At 49.6% G+C, this 21586-nt stretch overlaps 1 protein-coding gene across 1 annotated transcript in view; it reads right to left on the bottom strand.

Annotated features, from left to right (window-relative positions):
• The window catches only part of Adam12 (ADAM metallopeptidase domain 12), a 319985-nt gene that overhangs the window by 28472 nt on the left and 269927 nt on the right, over positions 1–21586 (bottom strand). Inside the window, exons 12-16 of the mRNA XM_028868879.2 lie at positions 20516–20693; positions 14534–14623; positions 12734–12929; positions 2795–2903; positions 2492–2690 (exon numbers count right to left, since the gene is read on the bottom strand). Of these exons, the coding sequence (XP_028724712.1) occupies positions 2492–2690; positions 2795–2903; positions 12734–12929; positions 14534–14623; positions 20516–20693 (772 nt within the window). The remainder of the gene's footprint in view (positions 1–2491; positions 2691–2794; positions 2904–12733; positions 12930–14533; positions 14624–20515; positions 20694–21586) is intronic.

The raw sequence follows: 21586 nt of genomic DNA, 5'->3' as shown, positions 1-21586 counted from the left end.
AGGAGAAGTCGGGCTCAGTGTTCCTGGGTAAACCCCAGGGGCTGGGAGATGATTCTGCCAGTCAAGTGCTTGCCCTGAAACCAGGAGGGCTTGAGTTAGAGCCCAGAACCGGCATAAACACCAGGGTATGGTGGTGTGTGCTTGTGACCTCACAGCTGGGGACGGGCAAACAGGAGAATCCTTGGGGCTCACTGGCCAGCCAGTCTGGCCTACTTGGCAAGTTCCAGGTAGGTGAGAAAAAAAAAAAAAGGTAGACAGCTCAGGAGGATCCACATGCAAGGCTGGTGTCCACATGGATGTGCACACACATGTATCCTTACACATGTGAACACACACATACACATGCAAGGAAAAAGAAGCGTCAAGGAAGGGCATTGAACACAGAACCGTTCCGCCAGGAGTGCCCTGCATAGTCACCATCTCATTGGTAAGGTTCACATGCAGCAGTGTTCCTGGGTTTTGAGTGTGTTGAGCTACAGCAGCCCAGGCTTCTCAGAACATGTTTTATAAAATGGGTGTTGTAATGTCAAGGCCTGAACAGAAGCTAATGTGCCTGGGGGATCAGAAGGGTGTGGAATCTTCCTCAAAGGAAGTGTCTAGGGCTGGAGGGATGATGACTCAGCAGTTGGGAGCACCAGCTGCTCTTCCGGAGAACCCAGGTTTGATTCCCAGCACCCACATGGCTGTTTATAACTGTCTATAACTCTAGCCCTAGGGATCTGATGCCTTCTTTTGGCTTCCGTGGGCACCAGGCATGTACGTGGTGCATACATGCAAGCAAAACACTCATACACATAAAAAAATAATTTTAAAAAAGAAGCATGTCTGTGCCTCAGGGCATGTGGGGACATGTGTAGAGGACATTTCTGCCTCCAGGATTTTGTGAGGGAAACCCTGGGTTCTGTCCTTTCTTCACCATGACCTTTGAGAATGATTTCATGACCATGGGAAAAATGGGTTCTGAAAATGTGAGATGATTTATCATGTTTTCTTGAAACATTTAATTAATTTGCTATCATTTAATCTGATGGAAAATTGGATGAAAAGACAAACAAAAGCAAAACGGAGACTGGGAGAGAGCTCAGTCTGTAAAGGATGTGCTGTGTGAGCATGTGACCTGTATATAAAAAAAAAAAAAAAAAGAGAGACAAACAGAAAGAAAAAAGATGGCTGAGGAATGTAGTTAAGATCGCCCTTGGTACACACACATGCGCATGCATACACCTTGCACACATGTAGACTCACATGCTCACCCATGTACACACACACACTATACACAAGTATACACATATACATGTAAATCCACCCACACTCATATCTGCACATATGCCCATATATGAACCAGTGTGGCAGAACACAAAAATCCTAGTATCTTCCTTTAAAAGTTCTGGTCTTGTTTTTAACTCTCAAAACATCCCAGACTTCCTCCTCTTCATTCTTCTAAAGGATCCATGTCCATCATCTCTCAGCTGCTCCCCTCTCCTGTGCTCCTCCTCCCCTGTCCATCTCTCAGCTGCTCCCCTCTCCTGTGCTCCTCCTTCCTCACCCATCTCTTAGCTGCTCCCCTCCCCTCTGCTGCTCCTTCCTCATCCATCTCTCAGCTGCTCCCCTCTCCTGTGCTCCTCCTTCCTCACCCATCTTTCAGCTGCTCCCCTCTCCTGTGCTTCTCCTTCCTCATCCATCTCTCAGCTGCTCCCCTCTCCTGTGCTGCTCCTTCCTCACCCATCTCTCAGCTGCTCCCCTCCCCTCTGCTGCTCCTTCCTCATCCATCTCTCAGCTGTTCCCCTCTCCTGTGCTCCTCCTTCCTCACCCATCTCTCAGCTGCTCCCCTCCCCTCTGCTGCTCCTTCCTCATCCATCTCTCAGCTGCTCCCCTCTCCTGTGCTCCTCCTTCCTCACCCATCTCTCAGCTGCTCCCCTCCCCTCTGCTTCTCCTTCCTCATCCATCTCTCAGCTGCTCCCCTCTCCTGTGCTCCTCCTTCCTCACCCATCTCTCAGCTGCTCCCCTCTCCTGTGCTTCTCCTTCCTCACCCATCTCTCAGCTGCTTCCCTCTCCTGTGCTTCTTCTTCCTCACCCATCTCTCAGCTGCTCCCCTCTCCTGTGCTCCTCCACCTTTCTCTATAGTCTCTGAGGATACAGCTGACTTTCCATTCTGCCCAGGTGAGAACAGGCCCCAACAGCTTTAGCACTTCCCCAAAGCAAGGCGCTCCACTGTCCACTGCTGTGTCTCTTTCTGAGGTGACATCCTGGCAGGAAGCCCCCCTGAAGCCCAGGGCGAAAAAATACCTTATGCTGAAGGGAGCCCATGTCTCCCCATCCGTGTCTCAGTGGTCAGACTGGGACCTCAGCTTGACTGACTGGATTCCAGAGACTATCTTCTGAGAAGATTTAGGAACATCAGCTGGCCTCACCCCCCAGTTCCTAAGCAGGCTTTTCCGGTGGGCTGTGTTCCAGACTTACGTTAGGACGCAAGTGAGAACTGGGCTCTTACTTTTCCTTCCGCACACTTGGTTCCTGAAAGCACAAGCCCTGGGTCTGGCATGTCATCGCCCAAGTACACATGGGTCCCCCGGCACAGAATCCGACCTCCTTCCTGCTGTGGGATATTTGTTTCTATGGAAACTGCATTGGTACCAATGACTGGTCGGCTGGCACCACCTTGACACTGGATTTTTCCACACTTGGCATCTCTGGAAGGGTAAGAACACACAAGCTCAGAAGAGGGGCAGTGTGGAGCGGCCTCTGCCATGTGGACAGGCTCAGTGCCACCGCAGCAGGGTGTGTGGCCTCATACCTCATCTCACACTTGACGAAGGCACTCTTGGAGTCTTTGCCACAGTTGCCATAAGGATCTCCTGCAGAGTTGACTCTCTCAAAGCAGATGCCAGGGGCTGGTTTAGCACCTGGAACAGAAGCACAGTGGCACCTTCCTCATGGCTGCTTCCGGGCTCCTCGGAACAGCACTGGGCTTTGGAGTTAAGGGGGTGGGGTGGGGGGGGGTGGGAGGTTGGGGGGGTTGGGGGGTAGCCTGTGTTTAGAGAAGTGGCACAGGGCACCCAGCTGGCTCAGGAGTTGGCTGCTGCAAACCTAGAGGACCTACAGCTGGCATCCTTTCCTGGCCCAGCCCAGGGAAAGCCCACTCATTTTTCTGTGTTGTGTTGTAGGCTTAGATTCGGGACCCAAGGCATGTGCAGACTCTCAAGAGATTAGGCCGGACTGTGCAATCGGATCTGGTCAGGAGCAGGAAGGAGTCGGCTGGCTGGCTGCAGACGAGGGGAAGCTTCTCTCTGTAGCAACATCCCACACAATTCCGGTGAAAAAAAGACAAGCTAGGCAGGCTCAGGGGAGTAGTGATGGCTAATGTGTGGGGGTGGGGTGGGGTGGGGGTCGGGGAGAACGAGAGGAGGAAGAGTGAGAGGGATGCAGAAATCTTTTGTTTTCCGTCCTAGACAGCTCCAGGAGTAAGCACTGTCCTCAGTGAATGGTCATTTCTGCGGAGATTGTTCTCACAGACCATAGATAGCCTTGTCAGACCCGATTGTCACTGTGCACAGCAGGATATGCCATGGTGTGTGTGTGTGTGTGTGTGTGTGTGTGTGTGTGTGTGTGTGTGTGTGTGTGTAGGTGGCAACAGGAGCTAGAGAACCCAGGAAGTGGCCCAAACCCACCTCTACTTGTCAGGGAAAGGGAACCTATGGTTGAGGGCTGCAGGACCAAAGCTTGGAGGGCTCTTATATGTCAGCCACAAGGGTATCTGTTGGTAACAGCGAGGCAGTCAGGAGAATAGGGCAGACCAAACCATGCCTGACCATGTGGTCTTGGCTTGATTTCCCTCCCAGATCTGGTTTGGATATTTCCTTTCACAGCACTTTCAATGACTAGGAGGTGACTTCCCAAAGTCCAGACCTGCCCCATGTCCTTCTCTGCTCCCAACTCCAGGGAGTCTCCGTTGGCATTCAAAGGTGACAAGGCAATCTAGATCCCAATCAGACTTGGTCCCTGGCCAGGGCTCCCTTCCTCCTCTGCAGTGATGCTCATTGTTCTCCAACCTGTGCTGGTCCCTTATCAGTGACCAGCAGACTGGCCACCTCATTCAATAGCAAAAGCACACAACTTTCCACGACTACCTTCTTTCCATGTGATATGTGCCGTGTCTGCCCCCGACCTCTGTACTAGCCACCCCACTCCAGATCTTCTGCCTCCTCTTTGGTGCTTTGTTTTGAGACAGGGTTTCACTATGTAGGTCTGAATGTCCTGGAACTCATTATGTAGACCGGGCTACCTTTGAACTCACAGAGATCCACCTGCCTCTGCCTCCTGAGTGCTGATATTAAAGGCACGAGCCACCACACCTGGTATATCCCCTTTCTTTATTCCTAGTAAGCATTTTTAGACAGGCCTCCTGGAGCTCCCAGATAAGGTATACCAGCCCCAATCAGAACTAATATTACAGAAAAAGACCACTGGGTTTCTGCAGCGACACCTTCCTTTTCTACTACAGACTCTCCTCTCCTTCACTCGAGTCTGTGTCCACCAGCCCTTTTCTGAAGCACAGCTTGATGGATCATGATGTGGCTGCTCCCAGCTCCCCTCTGATCCTGACCATCAGGGTGACACCCCCATAGAGTCTGTGCGTGCTCAGAGGAATTTCCCCCCAACTGGAAGACACTGCAGAGAGGCACCAGATAGTTTTAAGCTTTTTGTTGACTCTCCTCATCCAAGAAAAGAAAAAAAAAAATCCTGCAAAGATGACTTTTAGAGAAGGGCTGGAGAGATGGCTGGAGTTGGTAAAGTGCTTCCCAGGACCTGAGTTCAGATCCCCGACAGACATCCTTTTACAAACCCAGACATGCGCCTATGATCTCAGTGCTGAGGAGGCAGAGACAAGAGGGTTCCTAGAGCTTGCTGGCCAGTCAGTCTAGCTGAGTCAGTGAATTCCAGGTTTAGCGAGAGGTCCTCTTAGAAAATAAAGATTGGGGATGACACTAGATATCTTGCCCACATGCATAGAAACATGTACATAAACACACAAACATGCCACCCCCCACAAACCGACTTATGAGGAGATGTCAGTTTCTAAGATAACATGTTACATGAAATTTGGCCAATAAAATTTTCTCCACAGCAGTTTGAACAATAGAGGGTTCTGGGTTTAACTTTGTTTCTCTACCAGGAAGTGTTGAAGGAGGAGGAGAATCTAGGTCACAGTTTGCTGCTGACTCGGGCCCAGCCAGGACGTGTCTCTGTCAATGACCTTAGCAATGACTTGTGATAAGGCAAAGGAATTGACGTGGAAGGGAGCGAGGCCACGCCTTCCTCTACTACTGTAACTGGGAGATAGAGCCAGCTGACCATGGCCCAGACAAGGCCTATAGTACACCCTGTATCCGCTCTGTGTTCCTGTCTGTGGAGAGCACAGCGTGATGTTTTACCTCCTCCATCTTCCAGCAGTCACGGACTGGCAGTTCCCATCAATACCCCCAAAACCACTCTTTTAACTGGATGATGGGGGAGGTCCAGGAAGGCAGGAGGGAACGAACAGAGCTCTGTGTGAAATGCTGGTCCTCATCTAATTGCCTAAACGTTTCCTACTGTAGATAGTCTTAGGGGTGTGAGGAGATACCCCTTGCAAGAAACAGATATTTCAAGGCTAAAGATTAAGTTGAATCAAACTTACAATGATGCAGACAGTTGAAACTTAGTCCAGTTCTCATGCCTCATCTGACCACCTCCAACTTTAGACGGTAGGATGATGCCATGAAGGACTCTGGGCTGCTTTCTGGGACCAATATTCTCCCAGCTAGAGCTCATGGGCACTTCTTAGTACTGTCCCCCCCCCCCCGCCCCCCCCCCCCCCCCCCCCCCGTAGCTCACCAGCCACACCCTTCTATGGAGTAACCAACCCCTCTATCTAGGAGAGCCAGGGCAGAGGGCTTTCCCCTGATGATCTCAAGCAAAATCTGCTTTATTGATGAGTTGTAGTGCAGAAGATGTGAGACGGTTTGATGGCTGTGCCTAGTATGTCTACTCCACGCCTGCTTCCAGGACCAGTATGTTGTTCTTATAGGAAGCCCATTTTACATGGTCAGGGATAGCTGACTTTTGCATGCAATGCCGGAGGGATGGACATTAAGACTTCCTCTGTCCAGAGCAGTCTATCTCACAGGTCACATGATAGGGTCCATGTTGGTCTAGACTAATGGGCGTGTTTTATGGATCTAGGGCTACTGGGTCCCTCAGGGCCTTCTTCTGTTTCTCCCTTCCCATGGAGCTGGCTGGGCATGATCCTTGCTCCTTTTCTTCTTTTTCCTCATGAATCTTCCTTGTATTTACCATATATATTGCCTGCTGACTGCAAACAGCAGGGCATTCATGAAGAAATGAGCACAAGGTCATTGGGCCAGCCTCCCATCTCCAACACTCCCCGAGGTAGCCATTTGTACTCTGCCAATGGAGCCCCCAGGGCCGTGGACACATCTCCCCAGTGTTCTGTTCTGCAGCTGTGGGTTTTCACGGACTCCCTGGCATCAAATGAAATGCTGCTGTGCTGCCCTGTGTAAGTTGCATGAAGGCAGAGGCTTTGCTTTTGGGAAAGATAAATTGCTGTTCTCTCAGAGATGAAGGCCAAGTCTAAAAACTCAGAAGCAGGGGTGGGGGAGGAGGGGATTCGAAATGGGATGCATTTTGACATTCAAAGGACCCACCATCAAGAGAAATGGATAAAAAGGAACCCAAAACACAGATGGTTTTCTGAGTTGACACTCTCAGCCTCTCACTGAGTTCATGAGGACAGTGACATGCTAGTGTTCAGCATGGCTTTTGTATGTAAGCTGCCAGCTGGTGCTTGTCTTTGAGGTAGAATGGTGAAGAATTTGAAAAGTCTAAGTTTTGGTTGTCCACTTGTTTGCAAGATATAGCAGAGGCAGAGATGCAGGCTCAAAGTTGTCGCACTTAAAAATTCTGGGCTGCATATCTTCACGAAGGTGAGAGACCGTACGTCTATCTCTCGGACAGAATGGCAACAGTTTTCTTATCGCTCCAGCGCTACATCAATTAAAGCCTTTGAGTTGTTAATAACGGAACACTCAGTGCTTGGCCACTAGCAGGAGATAAAACAGCCTTTTGGAGGGAGTCTTGACACTGCTCTGCATTTTAATCACCAGCTTTGGCTTCGAGCACTGCGGCTCACACTTGTAACCGAGTCTGGAAGTTCTCAATGTCATGATGTCCTTTGAAAAGGAATGAAGATGACAGCGTCTTGAAGGAAGCCCCAGGTTTACTCATTCTGAGTCCCTCTCTCCTTGAGATGATCTTCATCTGCAAACACACTGCTCTTGTTCAGGCCAGTCAGCAAACTCTCTTTGTCACTTAAACCCACAGACAAAGGCATTGACAAAAGCCGGTGGCATCTGCCCTTCCCTTCTCTCCACGTTGGCCTTTGCCTTTATCAGGAAATGAAGTTCAAGTGAACAGATTCTGTCACTTTCTTCTTACATGACGGGACAAGGTTTTCCTGGTTCCCTAACAATATGCCTCTTGGCAAAATATCTTTTCTTGCCCTCTGTAACCATCAGTTACAGTAGGCGATCAGTCCACACAAGGCCCTGAGTGGGTTTCAAGTAAACCAAGCTCGTTTAAACCAGCCTTGCAGATAAACGCTGGATATTTATCAGCCCATAAAACTTCTCTAGTCAGCTAACATGGCATAAATCAGTAGAATCTGGTGAGTGATAAGGTCTATAATAACAACATGTTTGGGGACCCCTCCGAGGGAAGGCAGTGACTTGGCGTGTGACGATCGGGTCACATACCTATGATGTTAATAGTCAAATGATGGTCTCCATCGCTAGGATAGTGGTCCTGGCCAAGCAACATTGCTGAAAGTAAATCTGCAGCCTGAGGAAACGCCCCAGCTGTATTTGAGCAGGAGTAAAGGTCAGGCCATGCCAACGGAGAATCGTCCTGAATATTAAGACCGACCCGGGCCGGGCGGTGGTGGCGCACGCCTTTAATCTCAGCACTCCGGAAGCAGAGCCAGGCGGATCTCTGTGAGTTCGAGGCCAGTCTGGGCTACCAAATGAGTCCCAGGAAAGGCGCAAAGCTAAACAGAGAAACCCTGTCTCGAAAAACCAAAAAAAAAAAAAAAAAAAAGACTGACCCGGGAGAAGAAACTCAATCTCATTGGAACTGCAGATAACATTTATGTCTGGGATACCGACATCTAAAATCTTGAGACATCGAGCTAGGGAGACAGGCAGCTCAGTGGGAAAAGCGTTTGCTGTGCAAGCATGGGGACCTGAGTTCAGATCTCCAGCCCCCATGTAAAAACAAAACACAACACAACACAACAAAACAAAACAAAAACAAACAAATAAAACAAACAAACAAAAAAACCTGAGCCCAGCAGAACATGCCTGTGATCCCAGCAATGGAAAGTAGAGACAGGAGGATCCCTGGAACTCACTGGCTGCCAGACTAGCCATATCAGTGTGTGGGTTCTTGAGGGAGACTGTCTCAGAAAATAATTGAGGATGACATTTGATGTCAACTTCTGGCCTCAGCTTGCACACACAAACCATGAGATGCAGTAGAAAATCAGGTAGGAAAAGAAAATTGCCTCAGATAACAAGAAGATCTATAATAATAATAATAATAATAATAATAATAATAATAATAATAATAATAATACAAGTAAATGAACAAACCCCACAGAAGGTATTCTGAAAGTTTGTCACACTACCACTTATGAGTTGCAGGCACATGTTTTGAATTTTCTATGGCCTTTTTTACAGGGAGCCTTGGAAGCAGCAGTATTTTATTGAAATCTAATGCTGGACTGAGAAAAGCTCATCTCAAAAGGGAACAGTTAGCTGGAAGGAAGAGCTTCATCCGGTCAGCTTTGGGTAGCCAGCTCTGAGGCATGAGTAACGGATATCCTGGATGCAACTGGAAAATTTGATGTGACTTAACATCTTGGCCAGGTCACTGGATATGAACGCCGTAGCCATCCCAGCAATGACTGGAGAAGTTTTAGAGCTCCGAGTGACCCCCTTCCTTTGAGGTCTTCGATGACCCTTACATAACACGGTCTAGATCTGGGCTCTTGCTGCTGAGTGGGGAGATGAGACACTGCAAACACATCCTGGACAAAGGCTTCCTTCCTGAATCATGGAAAGTTCATTTGAACCAACCGCTTCAGCACTATAGTGCTCTCAGTCCAGCACATCTGGCTGGTCAGGCCCCCAGCCCAGGAAGTCACCTCTGCTCCTGGGGCCATATCCCACCCAGGGCAGGGTAAGGGCTTAGTGGTAGTGGTGGGGAGGGTGGGACAGAGGGAGTCACATCCTGAGCAAAGCATGCAGGGACTAGGAAGTGCATTCCTCTGGCACAAGCAGACTCTTGAGTCAGCATCTCCTGCCCAGCAGGACGTCAGCAAATACTTAACAAGTGAGAGAATGAATGACAGATGGGGATCTCCACTGCTGTCCAAGTCACAGCTCTATACAAAGAGAACTTTCTTCACTTCCTGCCTTGGCCCTGCCACCCCTGTGTGCCCTCTACCCAATCCTGGATGCTGGAAATACTACTTCTTCCAGGTGATTACTGCAGGGCAGTTTCTCTCAGACTCCTCCAACCTGGCTGCTCTCTACCCTGGTCTCTCCTGTCTCCACCACATCGTGGCCACTGTCCTGTGCTCTCAGAGCCCTTTCTACAAACCCCCAAGACTTGAGTATCTCTTGAGAACACACATTGCATTGACTGAGTTTAGATTTACTAGGTGCTGAGCATTGGGGCTATCCTTCATGCACTCTACTACACAGAACACAGTATGGGCTACATTAGAGGATGCTACATGCACGGGGTAGGCAAGCTACTAATTCCACTCTGCAGCTGAGCTACAAGAAAGTCCAGGGGTTTTCTGAAGGAATGTCGAGTGCTTCCACATCAGTGTTCAGCACCAGTCCATCCTCTCAGGTCTGGACCCTGTCAGTGTGTTACCTTACATGACCAAAGGAACTTGGCAGACATGATTAATGTAGAGATCTTGAGATGGGGAGTTGTAGAGATGGAGACCTGGGTGAGCCTAATATAATCATCTGAGCACTTGCAAGGGAAATAGGAGGGTCAGAAGACTACAGAAGCAGAGGCCAGAGAAGATGGACAGACAACCTCTGTACTGTTGGCCTTGAAGGAGGAAGGGCTGAGGGTCAAGAACACAGGCAACCTCTGAAAGCTGAAAAAGTTGGCAAGACAACATTCTCCCCCAAAGTTTCTGGATGTGCTATGCCCTGCCAGCACCCGGATCCGTGGGCTCTGATCTCCAGAGTTGTAAGTTGTGACTTTTCCTGTCACCAGCCGCTAAAGCCATGGCCACAGGGAACTCGTGTGGTGTCATTGACTGGAAAGCTACGCAGTCCCACCAATATGGAGGGAAAGGGCCATGGTGTGCTGCAAGGGATGGCTGGGAAGCTGTGGCCTCAGCTGGAGGCCTTCCATGTCTGCTTTCTACTGAGGATGTTCTTTTCTGATCTGTGTTGAGAAAGGTCTGGTGGGGGCCCACTGAAATCCAGGGAGTCACTGCCTGAGGTGGTCCCCCAGACCTGGCCACTCTGATTTCCTAAGTACCCCGCACAAAGAACCACTCCAGACAAACCCACTGCACCTGTGCCAAGGCCCTCCCAGCCATCAGTGAGAAGGGGGGCAGGAGAGAGAAGTGCTAAGTGGGGGGCTCTTAGGGGATGCCCCCTCTTCAGGAAGGTATGCAGACTATAAAGCTGTCAGCTTCGACTAGCGTGATGGGGAGCATTCAAGAAGGCGGATGCTCTTGCTTTTGAGAAGCTCATCTGTCAGTCAGACTGACTTCTGCATGTCTAGTCTGTACACATCTCTCTCTCTGCCTGCATCCCCATTCCCCGGCCCTGCCCCTCGCAGGAACCCTTGCATGTGATGCCAGAGGTCAGTGTTGGCTGTCTTCCTCTGTCAAGGTTCTACCTTATTTTTGAGACAGGTTCTTTTTCATACAGGGGCTCGGTGACTGGGTAGGCTGGCTAGAGCAAGCTCCAGGGATCCTCTGTCTTTGCATCCCCAGTGCTGGGATTACAAGCTTGAGCTGCTACACTCAGCTTTTTACTTAGATGTATGTAAAAAGCGGATCAGGACTCAGGTCCTCATGCCTGCCTGGTCAGTACCGTATTGACTGAGCCATCTCCCAGCCCCACTGGTCTCAACATCGGTCTGTCTGTCTGTCTCCCCCTCCTTTTTTATTTCCCCGCTGACAAATACCTGCTTTGGTCACCATGGCAGCCCACGGAGCTACACAGCACAACGGCTTGGGGAATACTGTGCTGTTCCGTCTGAGCTCATTCTGGAGCTGGGGCCAGGTCTCAGAGCACAGCTGGCCACTCACGAGCTCCAAGGGCTGGGTGTGCTGGCCAAGGACAGCTCCCATAAAGGGAGCAGCAGAACAGCCACTGTAACTCTAGCTTCCTGCCTCTAGAAGGGCTGGGAGAGTGGAAGGGCCATGGGAGATGTCTGGGGCCTGCCACACTAGCCCCTGTCCTAAAGTGACCCTGCGTGGCCAAAAGGTGTCTGAACTCTCTGATCCATGCCGCGTCCTCCGGGCCATTTGACACGTGTATAATGAGTGTCTTTCTAGTGCGTGTCTCTGCAATGGTGGTAGCCCTCCCTGTGTCTTGAGGATCTCATGGGTGAGAGGACCAGCACTGAGAGACTCTAAAGAGGAAGTGTGAAGGGCCAGGAGTTTCCAGACTCTCTATTCTACCTCTCCAGGGTACATCCACTTATGGGAGCCGTCAGCCTACATTTGCTTCTTCCCCAGAAAGCTCCAAGTGAGGGGTGTCTTCGCTGGGCACTTGAGGCTTGCGCGTTGTACCCACATAACAGTTAAAAACCAGGCTTCTGTGTTTGGTCATCATTTTCTGCCCTGGTTGACTCCCCTTATCCCTCTGGAAACCAGAAACTTGAGGAAAGTCTCTGGTTTCCCCCAGAGCTGGCTTAGTTCGAGGTCTGAATCTGGCTGACCATAGTGGCCTTGCTGGCGCTGGGGCCTCTGGCCAGGTCTGAGGTCATCTCGTAGCCTTAAGTAAGGACTCAGCCAAGAACAATGGAAAGAAAACTGCAACACACTCAGAAAACATCCCCAATGGGATTCCTAGCCAGGATCCCGGGAACTGTAAAAGGAGTAGATCCAGAATGGTTTCTAGGCAAAAGGCCCTCCCCAGAGTGGCAAGATCTCCTAGTAATAAGGCCTAGGATGGTAAAGCCCTAGGGCAGTGAGGGCCCTGGGCAGTGAGACCCCCTGGTAGTGAGGCCTGGGGTACTGAGGCTCTTAAGTAGTAAGACTCCAGTGTGTAGGCTGCCCTATGTGATCCTGGATCTGACTTCAGAGTAGAGTCCTGGAAGAGATATATACACAGGGCCCTGAGCTCTATTCCGCTTTTTGGAACTTTAATGGGACTTTAGATCAAGGCCTCATCTGCCCATGGGGGTGACTGTGCACTGTGGGAGTTACACCCAGATGCTGGGTCACAGTGACCAGGCTTAAATCCCAGCCATGCCTCCTGCAGAAGCAGACCTCCCGTCTCAGAGCGTGAGCTTCATGGCAGAGCAGAATGGGCATGCATGGAGGAATCCCCCCAGGAGCAAGGACAGACTCGAGCCCATAGAGCCCACGTCTCCAGTATCCCTCACAGAACTGGGAGAGGCCACCTACCTGGTCCCCAGAGTGTGACACACTGCTGCTCATGGGTCTGACAGATGCCGTTGTAGCAGTAACCATCCACTCCCTGACAGGGGTGCCCGTCATGCAGGTACACATTGGCTGGGCAGTGAGGGGCAGTCCCTGTGCAGAATTCTGGGAGGTCACAGGAGTTGCTGGAGGCCCTGCAGGCAGTTCCTGGAGGCTTCAGCTGAAATGACAAGGTAGCTTATGGCACGTGTACCAAGCTCTCAGAAGCTCCGCTGGGGCAGAACACAACAGGCCACCTACTACGGGCCAACAGGTGGGGGGTTCAACCCCATCCCCTTTGGTGGCAGAGCCCGCCCCTTAAGTGGTTTTATATGGTTCACATTTGGGCGGGCAGCCACAGATAGCTCAGAAGGGAACTGCCGGGAACACTGTGTTCTCCAAGGAGTAGACAAGCTAGCTGGCTCTTGTGGACTCCCTTGGTGAAGAGGTAGACTTTTCTCAGGTTGCTGACACCATCACATGCCTTATCCTTATCCTTAGGCACCTTAGGCAAGGTAGCCAAATCAGCAAGCTCGGACTCTCAATAGTAGTGCTAGGCTGTCATCCGTTAGAGACCCAGGGCCCTCTTTATCACTTTATGGGGGGAACAACTGGAGGTTGGTGGTGGCAGGAAGGGTAGGGGAGGACGAGGAGAAGGACCAGGAGGTGGCAGCAGAAGCCACAGTGGTAACAGCTAGCGGTGAGCGCTGTTAGGTCTCTGAGCAGCAGCTCATCTTTCAGGCTGAAGAAATTAAGGTCCAGGGGAGCTTGTCTGAGTTCCATGGTCAAGGCCACCAAGTCTGGGGCTTGGTTGGCCTGCATACTCCCAAAGGCAACAAGGTAAATCACCTACCAACTCCTAGAAGGTCTGAAGTTTGGAAGGGATCACATGAAAGCTACAAAAGTGAATGACAGTTGGGTATCCCCACATATCCCTCCCTCCTTCTGACCCTCTTGAACCTTTCTCTGGGGGGCTCAGCTGCTCTCATCTTCTCTCATCCCCTTCTTGGCACCCTCCAGCACTAGAAACTGGGTACTTGGGTACCAGGTACTTCTTACAACATTCTTCAGAACTTAGTGAACATCAGGAGGGGACACACACACACACACACACACACACACACACCATTATAACATACTTCTAAACGATGTGCTTGGGTGGGGTGGATAACAGAGTTTCCTGAGATCTTCATGCCAAGATCAATTGCTTAAGTATCAAGGCATTAAAGTCTGTCCTGGGAGCCACTAATGCTCAGGCTTCCCCCCTGTTAGACATGCATTCTGAATAAACAGGATGAAGGGTGGAAATGCCAATGCAGAATACACAGCAAGCCAGGCAATGGTCACTCTGGCAGCTCAGGGTGGCCTGCACTTTCTGTTGGTACAGACATCCCAGGAACCACCAGCCTGGGTTCTCTGCTACCCACCAGACATTGGTATCTGGCAGGGGGACCTGGCATGAGGCTGAGTGACAGGGGTGGGGCTGGCCTCCTCCCATTGTTCTTCTCATGGAGTTAGGACCACCACAAGCATAAGTGGAATATTAAGGTTGAGCTTGGGTTTCTCAGTCCTATTAATTTGTAGCCCACAGACCATTGATCACGAGAATTAGCAATTCAAATTGCATTTTATCAGATCAGAAAATTCTAAGAACTAGACGGCACCCAATGGTGAAAAGGGCAGCTTCCCGGTGTGAGCTTGGGGAAATCAGCCCACCGCTGCTCCACTTGTATCAGGTTGGAGCCACCCGAACCCGTCAGCCACGTCAGGCCACTCTGAACTCACCCGGCAGTCTTCACAGCACTGTCCGTGCGCACACACGGCGTCTGGCTTGAGAGTACAGGTAGAGGCATTGCAGCAGCGACTGGTGCACTCCTGAGGAGGGGAACGGACGGGGTCCATTTGCAGGGTCACATGGAGTGGTGACTCTCAGAATGTAAATGGCACACCCAAAATGACAGCCAAGGACAAGGTAGCCCAGATTCCGAGCTGAAAACCTGCTCCAGAACTGCTTTCTTTGGCACCAGAGCGAAGTGGGTGTTAAGTGTTTGTGGACCATGGAGTCCAGTGTTGCTAAGAGAAGTCAGGAGCACTCAAGTGCCCTTCGTAGGAGGAGGGCCAGGGGGAGCTGGGAGCTCTTCAGGTCGGCAGCACAATGGTGCTTCCAGGGGATTCTTCCTGCAGGGCATGTTGTATTGAGCTGTGTCGGAATCACTGAAGGACTTGGAAGTTGCTCATTTAAAAATACATGCATGGGCCAGGCAGTGGTGGCACAGGCCTTTAATCCCAGCATTTGGGAGGCAGAGTCAGGTGGATCTCTGTGAGTTCGAGGCTAGCCTGGTCTACAGAGTGAGTTCCAGGACAGCCAGGGCTACATGGAGAAGCGCTGTCTCAAAACACAAGACAAAACAAACAAAACAAAACACCATGCATGGATGTGACCTTTACTCTTTGAGAACGAACTCTTCTGATAGACTGGAGAACAGTTCAGTGGTGCAGCACTTGTCTGGTGTACTAAAAAAACGGGAGTGTGTGTGTGGGGTCTGCTTTTGATTGGAAGTATACAGATGCACTGAAAGGAAAAATTCAGGCCAGTTCCCTGTGGGGTAGCCAGGTGGGTGAGGAAGAAACCCATGTTTAACAAAGGTAAGTTCCTTGGCCTAGGGCATTCTAGGAAGAGGACCGGTCATCAGAATGGGGCTGGAGGATGTTGGGGCTAGGAGTTCTCATCTTATTACCTTTTCCCTCCCTCCCTCCCTCCCCCCTCCCTCCCTCCCTCCCTCTCTCCCTCTCTCCCTCCCTTTCCTTTTTGGCCCCTCTCTTTTTCCCTCCCTTCCCCTTTTCTCTCTCCTTTCCTCCTCTCCTTTCTCTTACACCATTTATAAAACCCAAGGACTCATGGATACACTCTACCAACTGGGCTATATCCTCAGCCTTCTGTCTTGTTTTGGGAGATACAGTCTCTCTATGTGGGCCTGGCTGGCATGGCACTTCCTTTGCAGACAGGCTGGCCCCCAACCCTTGGTGGGTGATCCTCTCATCTCTCCCTCCCTAGTGTGGGGATTATAGGCTCATGCTGCTGTTCCTGGCCTGAGCATGCTCATTCTCAAAGGATCTAAATACATAAAAATGGAGCTGTGTCATCCTGTCTGAAACAAAAGTGAAGAAGAAATTCAGCTCCTCCAGCAGACAGCGCACCATGTGAGCACATGGCTTCCTGACAGAGAGGCAGGTCAGCTCCCTTCACCTGCTGTAGAAGGCCTGCATCCATCTGTGTAGCAAATCTCTGAAGCCCATGAGCTTTGGAACCTCCTGGTAGTTTGGAAATTTGTACGATTTAGAGGAAAATGTCACAGAATGCTTAATGCTGCCCAAGTCCTCAACATTCCTTTATTTTTGACGTATTCTGAAGAACTTACACTTGGCCAGCCGGCATGAAGCTAATCGCATCCATATCTAATTGTCTAATAGGTTACTCCTGAAAACTATCTCTTGTGAATGAATTTTTTTATCAGGCTTATAGACGCAATTAATAAACCTGCCAGTGACTGGGGAGATTTAGGACATCCCTAAATACCTGTTCAGCATCCACTATTGGAACTCCATGAACTGATCTCTCATGCAGTGTTTACGTTTGCTCCTACCATGCATACTTCCAAAGTTGTTAAATTTTAAATCTGTTTGAGGACTTTATAAACATCCGGGACATGTAATGTATACAGTAAGATAAAACTGCCAACCAGAAGTCACTGCGGCAGCTTTCATGACAGTGAGGGTTTGTAGCTTATGGGCTTACAACTCTATACAAATCTAGAAACTTTTTCCTCCTTAAGGATCCCATTAATTGCATCCTGGACCAGTGCCATTGAATGTGCAGCAGAGCTGTTCTGCTGGCTGGGGTCTCAATGACTTCCCTAATGTTCTATTAGCTGAGTCAGAGACGTCCTTGCAGCCATCTGATATCTGGGTCTAAAACACTTGCAAGGACTCCTCCTGCCTCCCCTCAAATCACTAGAAATGTAAGCAGCAACCCCAAAGGGAATGTAGCCAAGTGGAATGACTTCAAAGGGGGTCAGTCACAAGAGAAAGATAATGAAGTTTAAAAGATGTGTGAGGGACTGGTATCCTCTTGACTTTAAAAGAGGTGGGGCAGTGTTCCCAGCCTTGTTAGTTGGAAGGGTGACTGGGTTATCCGGGAATCCTTAATGCCTTCTACCAGAAGGTAAAAACATTTTTTAACTACCTCAAATCTTTTTCTCTACTACCATACTTCACAGGAGACAAACTCCTAATTACCCAAAATCCATGTCTGTATTACCGTATTTCACAGAAGAGACAGATTCCTTGTCTAGTGATGCATTTACTATTTTAGGAGTCAGCAGAGAAGCAACAGAGCCAATGAACGTCAGGTCTCAAAATAAGAAAGAATGAAGCCATTAAAGAACCTTGTGTAAGGACCAGTCTTTCTTGGGCTGTGGGGAGCAGATGTTGATTTTTTTTAGTCACCTTGAGCTGGGGTAAAGCTACAGTGCACATTCCTAGAAATGATGGGCCTTACTTCTGGGAGTGAGGGATCACAAGCTTGTTCCAGCTGTGTGCTGGTGTACATCACACTGACCTGTCATTCCCTGCTTCCCTGGTGTGACATACTGAGTCCCATTTGGACCAGGAGATACATGGTTTGGTGTGATTCACATCAGGAGGAGTGTCTGCAGGACTTGGACATGGGCGACCAGAAAAAAGATCCCAGGCAACAGGTTTGAATGAAAGTCTTGGGCAAAGAAGTTTGGTGTCCTTGTAAGCTTGACACAGCCTAGAGTCATCTGAGAAGGGAGTCTCAACAAGGGGATTCCCAGAACAGACTGGGCATGTCTTGGGGGTGGGAGTTGTCTTGACTGTTAAATGAATTAGGATGGCCCAGCTCACTGTGGATAGTGCCAATCCCTGGGCAGGTAGTTCTGGGCTGAAAAAGGAAGCTGTATGAGCCTGGGCTTAAGAGTGAGCCCACCAGGAGTGCTCTTCCATGGCTTCTGCTTCAAGTTCTTGCCTAAGTTCCTATCCTGACTTCCTCCAATGATGGACTGTGACCTGGAAATGTAACCCAAGGAAATTCTTCTCTCCCCTAAGTTACTTTTGGTCGGGGATTGTTTTAGCATAGCAAGAGAATGAAGCTAGAACCCATGGCCAGGCACAACTGACATCTGAACCTCCACTGAAAACATAAAAAAATACATTAAAATGACACTGGCAAGCAAGGCAAAAGGGTCACTGTGATGTTAACAGATTCCTTGGGAGGAAGAGATTTAGATGAGAAGGGAGTTTTTCTTAAAATATCAAGAAACCTCTTTATGAAAAGAAGAGGACCCTAACCCCAGAAATACCAAGATGGGAACTACATGCAAACAGAATTTGGCTCTGTCTAATGAGGAACTTGTCACCATTAACACTGCCCTGCAGTGTAGTGGAGTCCCTGGAGAGAGATCAAGCACCTCTCCAAGGCTATAGGATTCATGTGTGAAGATGGAGGAACAGGACACAAGTAGATAGCAATAGGAACTCAGGGGGCTGCTTCTATGTGGTGGTGACGGCAGGGCTAGTGGTAATGGCGATGATGCTGATGCAGGGCTGATGCTGAGAATACTGAGGATGCTGATGATCAGGATAGAGTGACAGCAACAGTGACAATGGTAGGGACACTGGTGTGGCAGCAGCGGTGAGTGGGGTGGTGATGCAGGCATGTTGGAGGCACTGATGGCCATTGTGGAGATGGCAATTCGTGGCAGGGATGGCAGTGTGAGGGTGGTGGTGTGGAGAGGATGATGATGGTGATGGATGTGGCAGTGATGACAGCGTGCTGTGGGCACCGTGACAGCGGTAGATGGTCATGGAGGCAGAGGGGGTGAATGACTGCCAATGGAGTCATTCCAAATCTCAGCGTTCATGATTCCACGAAGGACTATTAGATTTATTTGCATTAATAAATAATTATAAGGCATTCAGATCAAAGAAAACCATCTTAAGTCAACATGGCCTCTCCTGAGAAATGTGGGTAATTTAAACTAATTGGGTTGTTTCTTTAAGCAATTAGCAAGGCCTCTGAGGGACTTTTCTCCTTTGTACACATTCTCCCATGATGGCTTCACTTTTCCCTCTGCTAATCCTGAAGCCATTCTGTAACACTATAATTAGGACTTGTTCCTAGCCAGCAACTACTCCCTGCTCACTGTGAGCAAAATTAACCACTGCTGTGGACAAGGCCATTATCACGGATAAGTTCTGAGTTTGTCAAGGACACAAAAACTACTTCTTTGTCTCCTCACTTCATCTGACTCCCCCTAGTGCTCTGCCTTCTCTCTCAGAACCTGGGAGAGCAAGAGCGTTCCTGTTGGCACTGAGCCTCCTCAGGGACTTGGAGACAGGCTGGGATATAGATTCTATTATTCCCGTGATGAGCACAGGAATACATGGGCTGCTTTGGCTTCCCGCCCCAGTTTTCCTTGTTTCCTGGGTACCTCCTTCCAAAGGAGCCCTCTGAGATGCTGGCTTCTTGAGAACTTGTTAAGCCCACCTATGGACCAGGCTAAGCCTGTCTTAGACCTGACTCCCATTCTGGCTTGCATATGTTCTCAGGGAAGGAGCCCCAGCCTACCTGCTCTAAAACACTTGGCTTTGATTTACTCAGAATACAATCTCCTCTGGTTTTGTGGGTGGGGTGGGGTGTGTGTGGGGGGACGTGTTAGGCTGGGACGTGGCAGCATTCTTTTTGTTGTTCTTTCTCAAGACTGTTTAGAGAGTGAAAAGTGACTTACATGTTTTATGTTGATCAGCTTCATCTTGGGCCTATATAAACAAGAAACTTCCAGAGACCGGCTGGAGAGCAGAGTTCAATAAGCGTGGTGCTGGATGCAAATGCTAGCTGCTTTTTCTTGTTGCTTCTAAAAACTAACAAGCTGAATGGCTGGATCCTCTGGAGCCTCAGCTGTGCACACAGGGGAGGCTGCAGAACAATCTCAGCTAGACAGAAAGCGCTCTGCTCAGCCTGCCTATCCATACTCCCCTTTCACAGCAGGCTTTACAAAGAGAAATGCATGGGAACTTAGGAGCCCTTAGAAGTTAGACTCCTGGGGCTTTGCTTTCCAAGAAACTCTGAGCTAAATGCTTTTTATTGTTCTCATCCTCATCACCCCAAGAATGGGGCACCCTTCAATCGAGGAGACTGCACTCCCCTGTTAAAACCTAGTGACACAGCCAACCCTGTATTTGGCTAGCACTCCAGGAAGCCACCCACTGTGGGGAGCTTGTGCAAGGTAGCCATATGGGACTTTTCCAGAGAATCTCTATTACACCAGCATCCTCACTACCAACTCATTATCTCCCCCTCCTCCCCTGTGTATGTGTACGTCAGAGGTCAACATCAAGTATCATTCCTCAGGTTCTGTCCATTTTTGATAAGGGCTCTCACTGGGACTTCTAGGGCTCACCAATTATTAGATAAGGGTGACTGGCTAGTATGTTTCCAGGATCCGCATCTCTCTGCCTCTCCAGTGCTGGGATTGCAGGCACATACTATCATACTCAGCTTTTCCATGTAGGTTTTTAGGAACTCAGGTTCTCCTGGTTGCATGGCAAGCTCTTTACCAAGTGAGCCATGTCTCTAGCCTATCACCAGTTTTTAGCATGTTCATTTTGCTGCCTGAACTTGCCCAGGCTCCCCCTCCCCTCAGTCAGAGGCGACAGTAGATACAAACACAGAGAGTGTCCCCTTACCTCTGGTTCCCCGCAGTCACACTCTTCTCCCTCTTCCACATAGCCATTTCCACACTTCCGGCCCCCAAAGGCCTGCTTGACCTCTGGTAGGTTGAAGAGGCACATCCCCATTCCCTTCTCCAGGCTAGCCTCCAGGTCCTTCCTGCTACAGCTGCTGAACACCATGGGGAATGGGAACCTGAGAAGGAAAGGCCCCAGTGAGTCGTCCCAGTGGCCTTCTCTGTCTTCAGGTGCTATGGCCCAGGATGCCTTGCGGCAGCGGTGTACAGCTGCTCACAGGTATTTCTAAACGAACAGAGTTTGCTTAGACACAGTCAAATGAGGCACCGTCAGATAGTCCTGGCATTCATTCCCACGTGGTGAGGGAAGGGCTTTGTCAAAAAGAAGTGATGTTTTGACAGTGTCACAGCAATAGCTTTAGACAGGAGTCACATCACAGTGCTATCAACAGTTCTTCAGTGAGGTTGTATTAGTTATTTTTCTATTGCTGGGACAAAACACCATGACCAACGCAACCTATAACAGAAACCATTTAATTGGGCTTATGGCTTCAGAGGGGTAGAGTCCATGACGGTGGAGCAAGGGTGTGATGGTAAGCGTCGCTGCGAGCTCACATCTGGACCCACAAGCAGGAGGCAGAAAGAGGGAGGGAGGGAGGGAGAGATGGAAAGAGAGAGACAGAGACACTGAGAGAGATACAGAGAGACAGAGACAGGGAAACAGAAACGAATGGCAAGCGTGTTTTGAAACCTCAAATCCACCCCCCAGTGATACCCTTCTTCCAATAGAGGCCACACCTTCTAATCCTTCCCAAATAGTTCTACCAACTGGGGACCAAACATGGAAACTTAATGAGCCCATGGAGGCCATTCTCATTCAAACCACCACAGAGGTGATGCTATAGGAAATGAAGTCTTAGGGCCCAGAACTTATAACAATATATTAATGTCTTTATTGGTATGTGCAAAGAGGAAAATGGTACACATGATGGTGCTTATTTGATCTCTGGGTCCAGGGGATACGTGGTCTGTCCTACTATAGAGCAGGTTGATATTGGCATTCACACCTACG

The sequence above is a fragment of the Peromyscus leucopus genome, chromosome 1 (genome assembly GCF_004664715.2).
Source record: "Peromyscus leucopus breed LL Stock chromosome 1, UCI_PerLeu_2.1, whole genome shotgun sequence".
Lineage (NCBI taxonomy): Eukaryota > Metazoa > Chordata > Mammalia > Rodentia > Cricetidae > Peromyscus > Peromyscus leucopus.
Note: the sequence above shows the minus strand (reverse complement) of the source record. Positions and strands in the feature narration are given on the sequence as shown.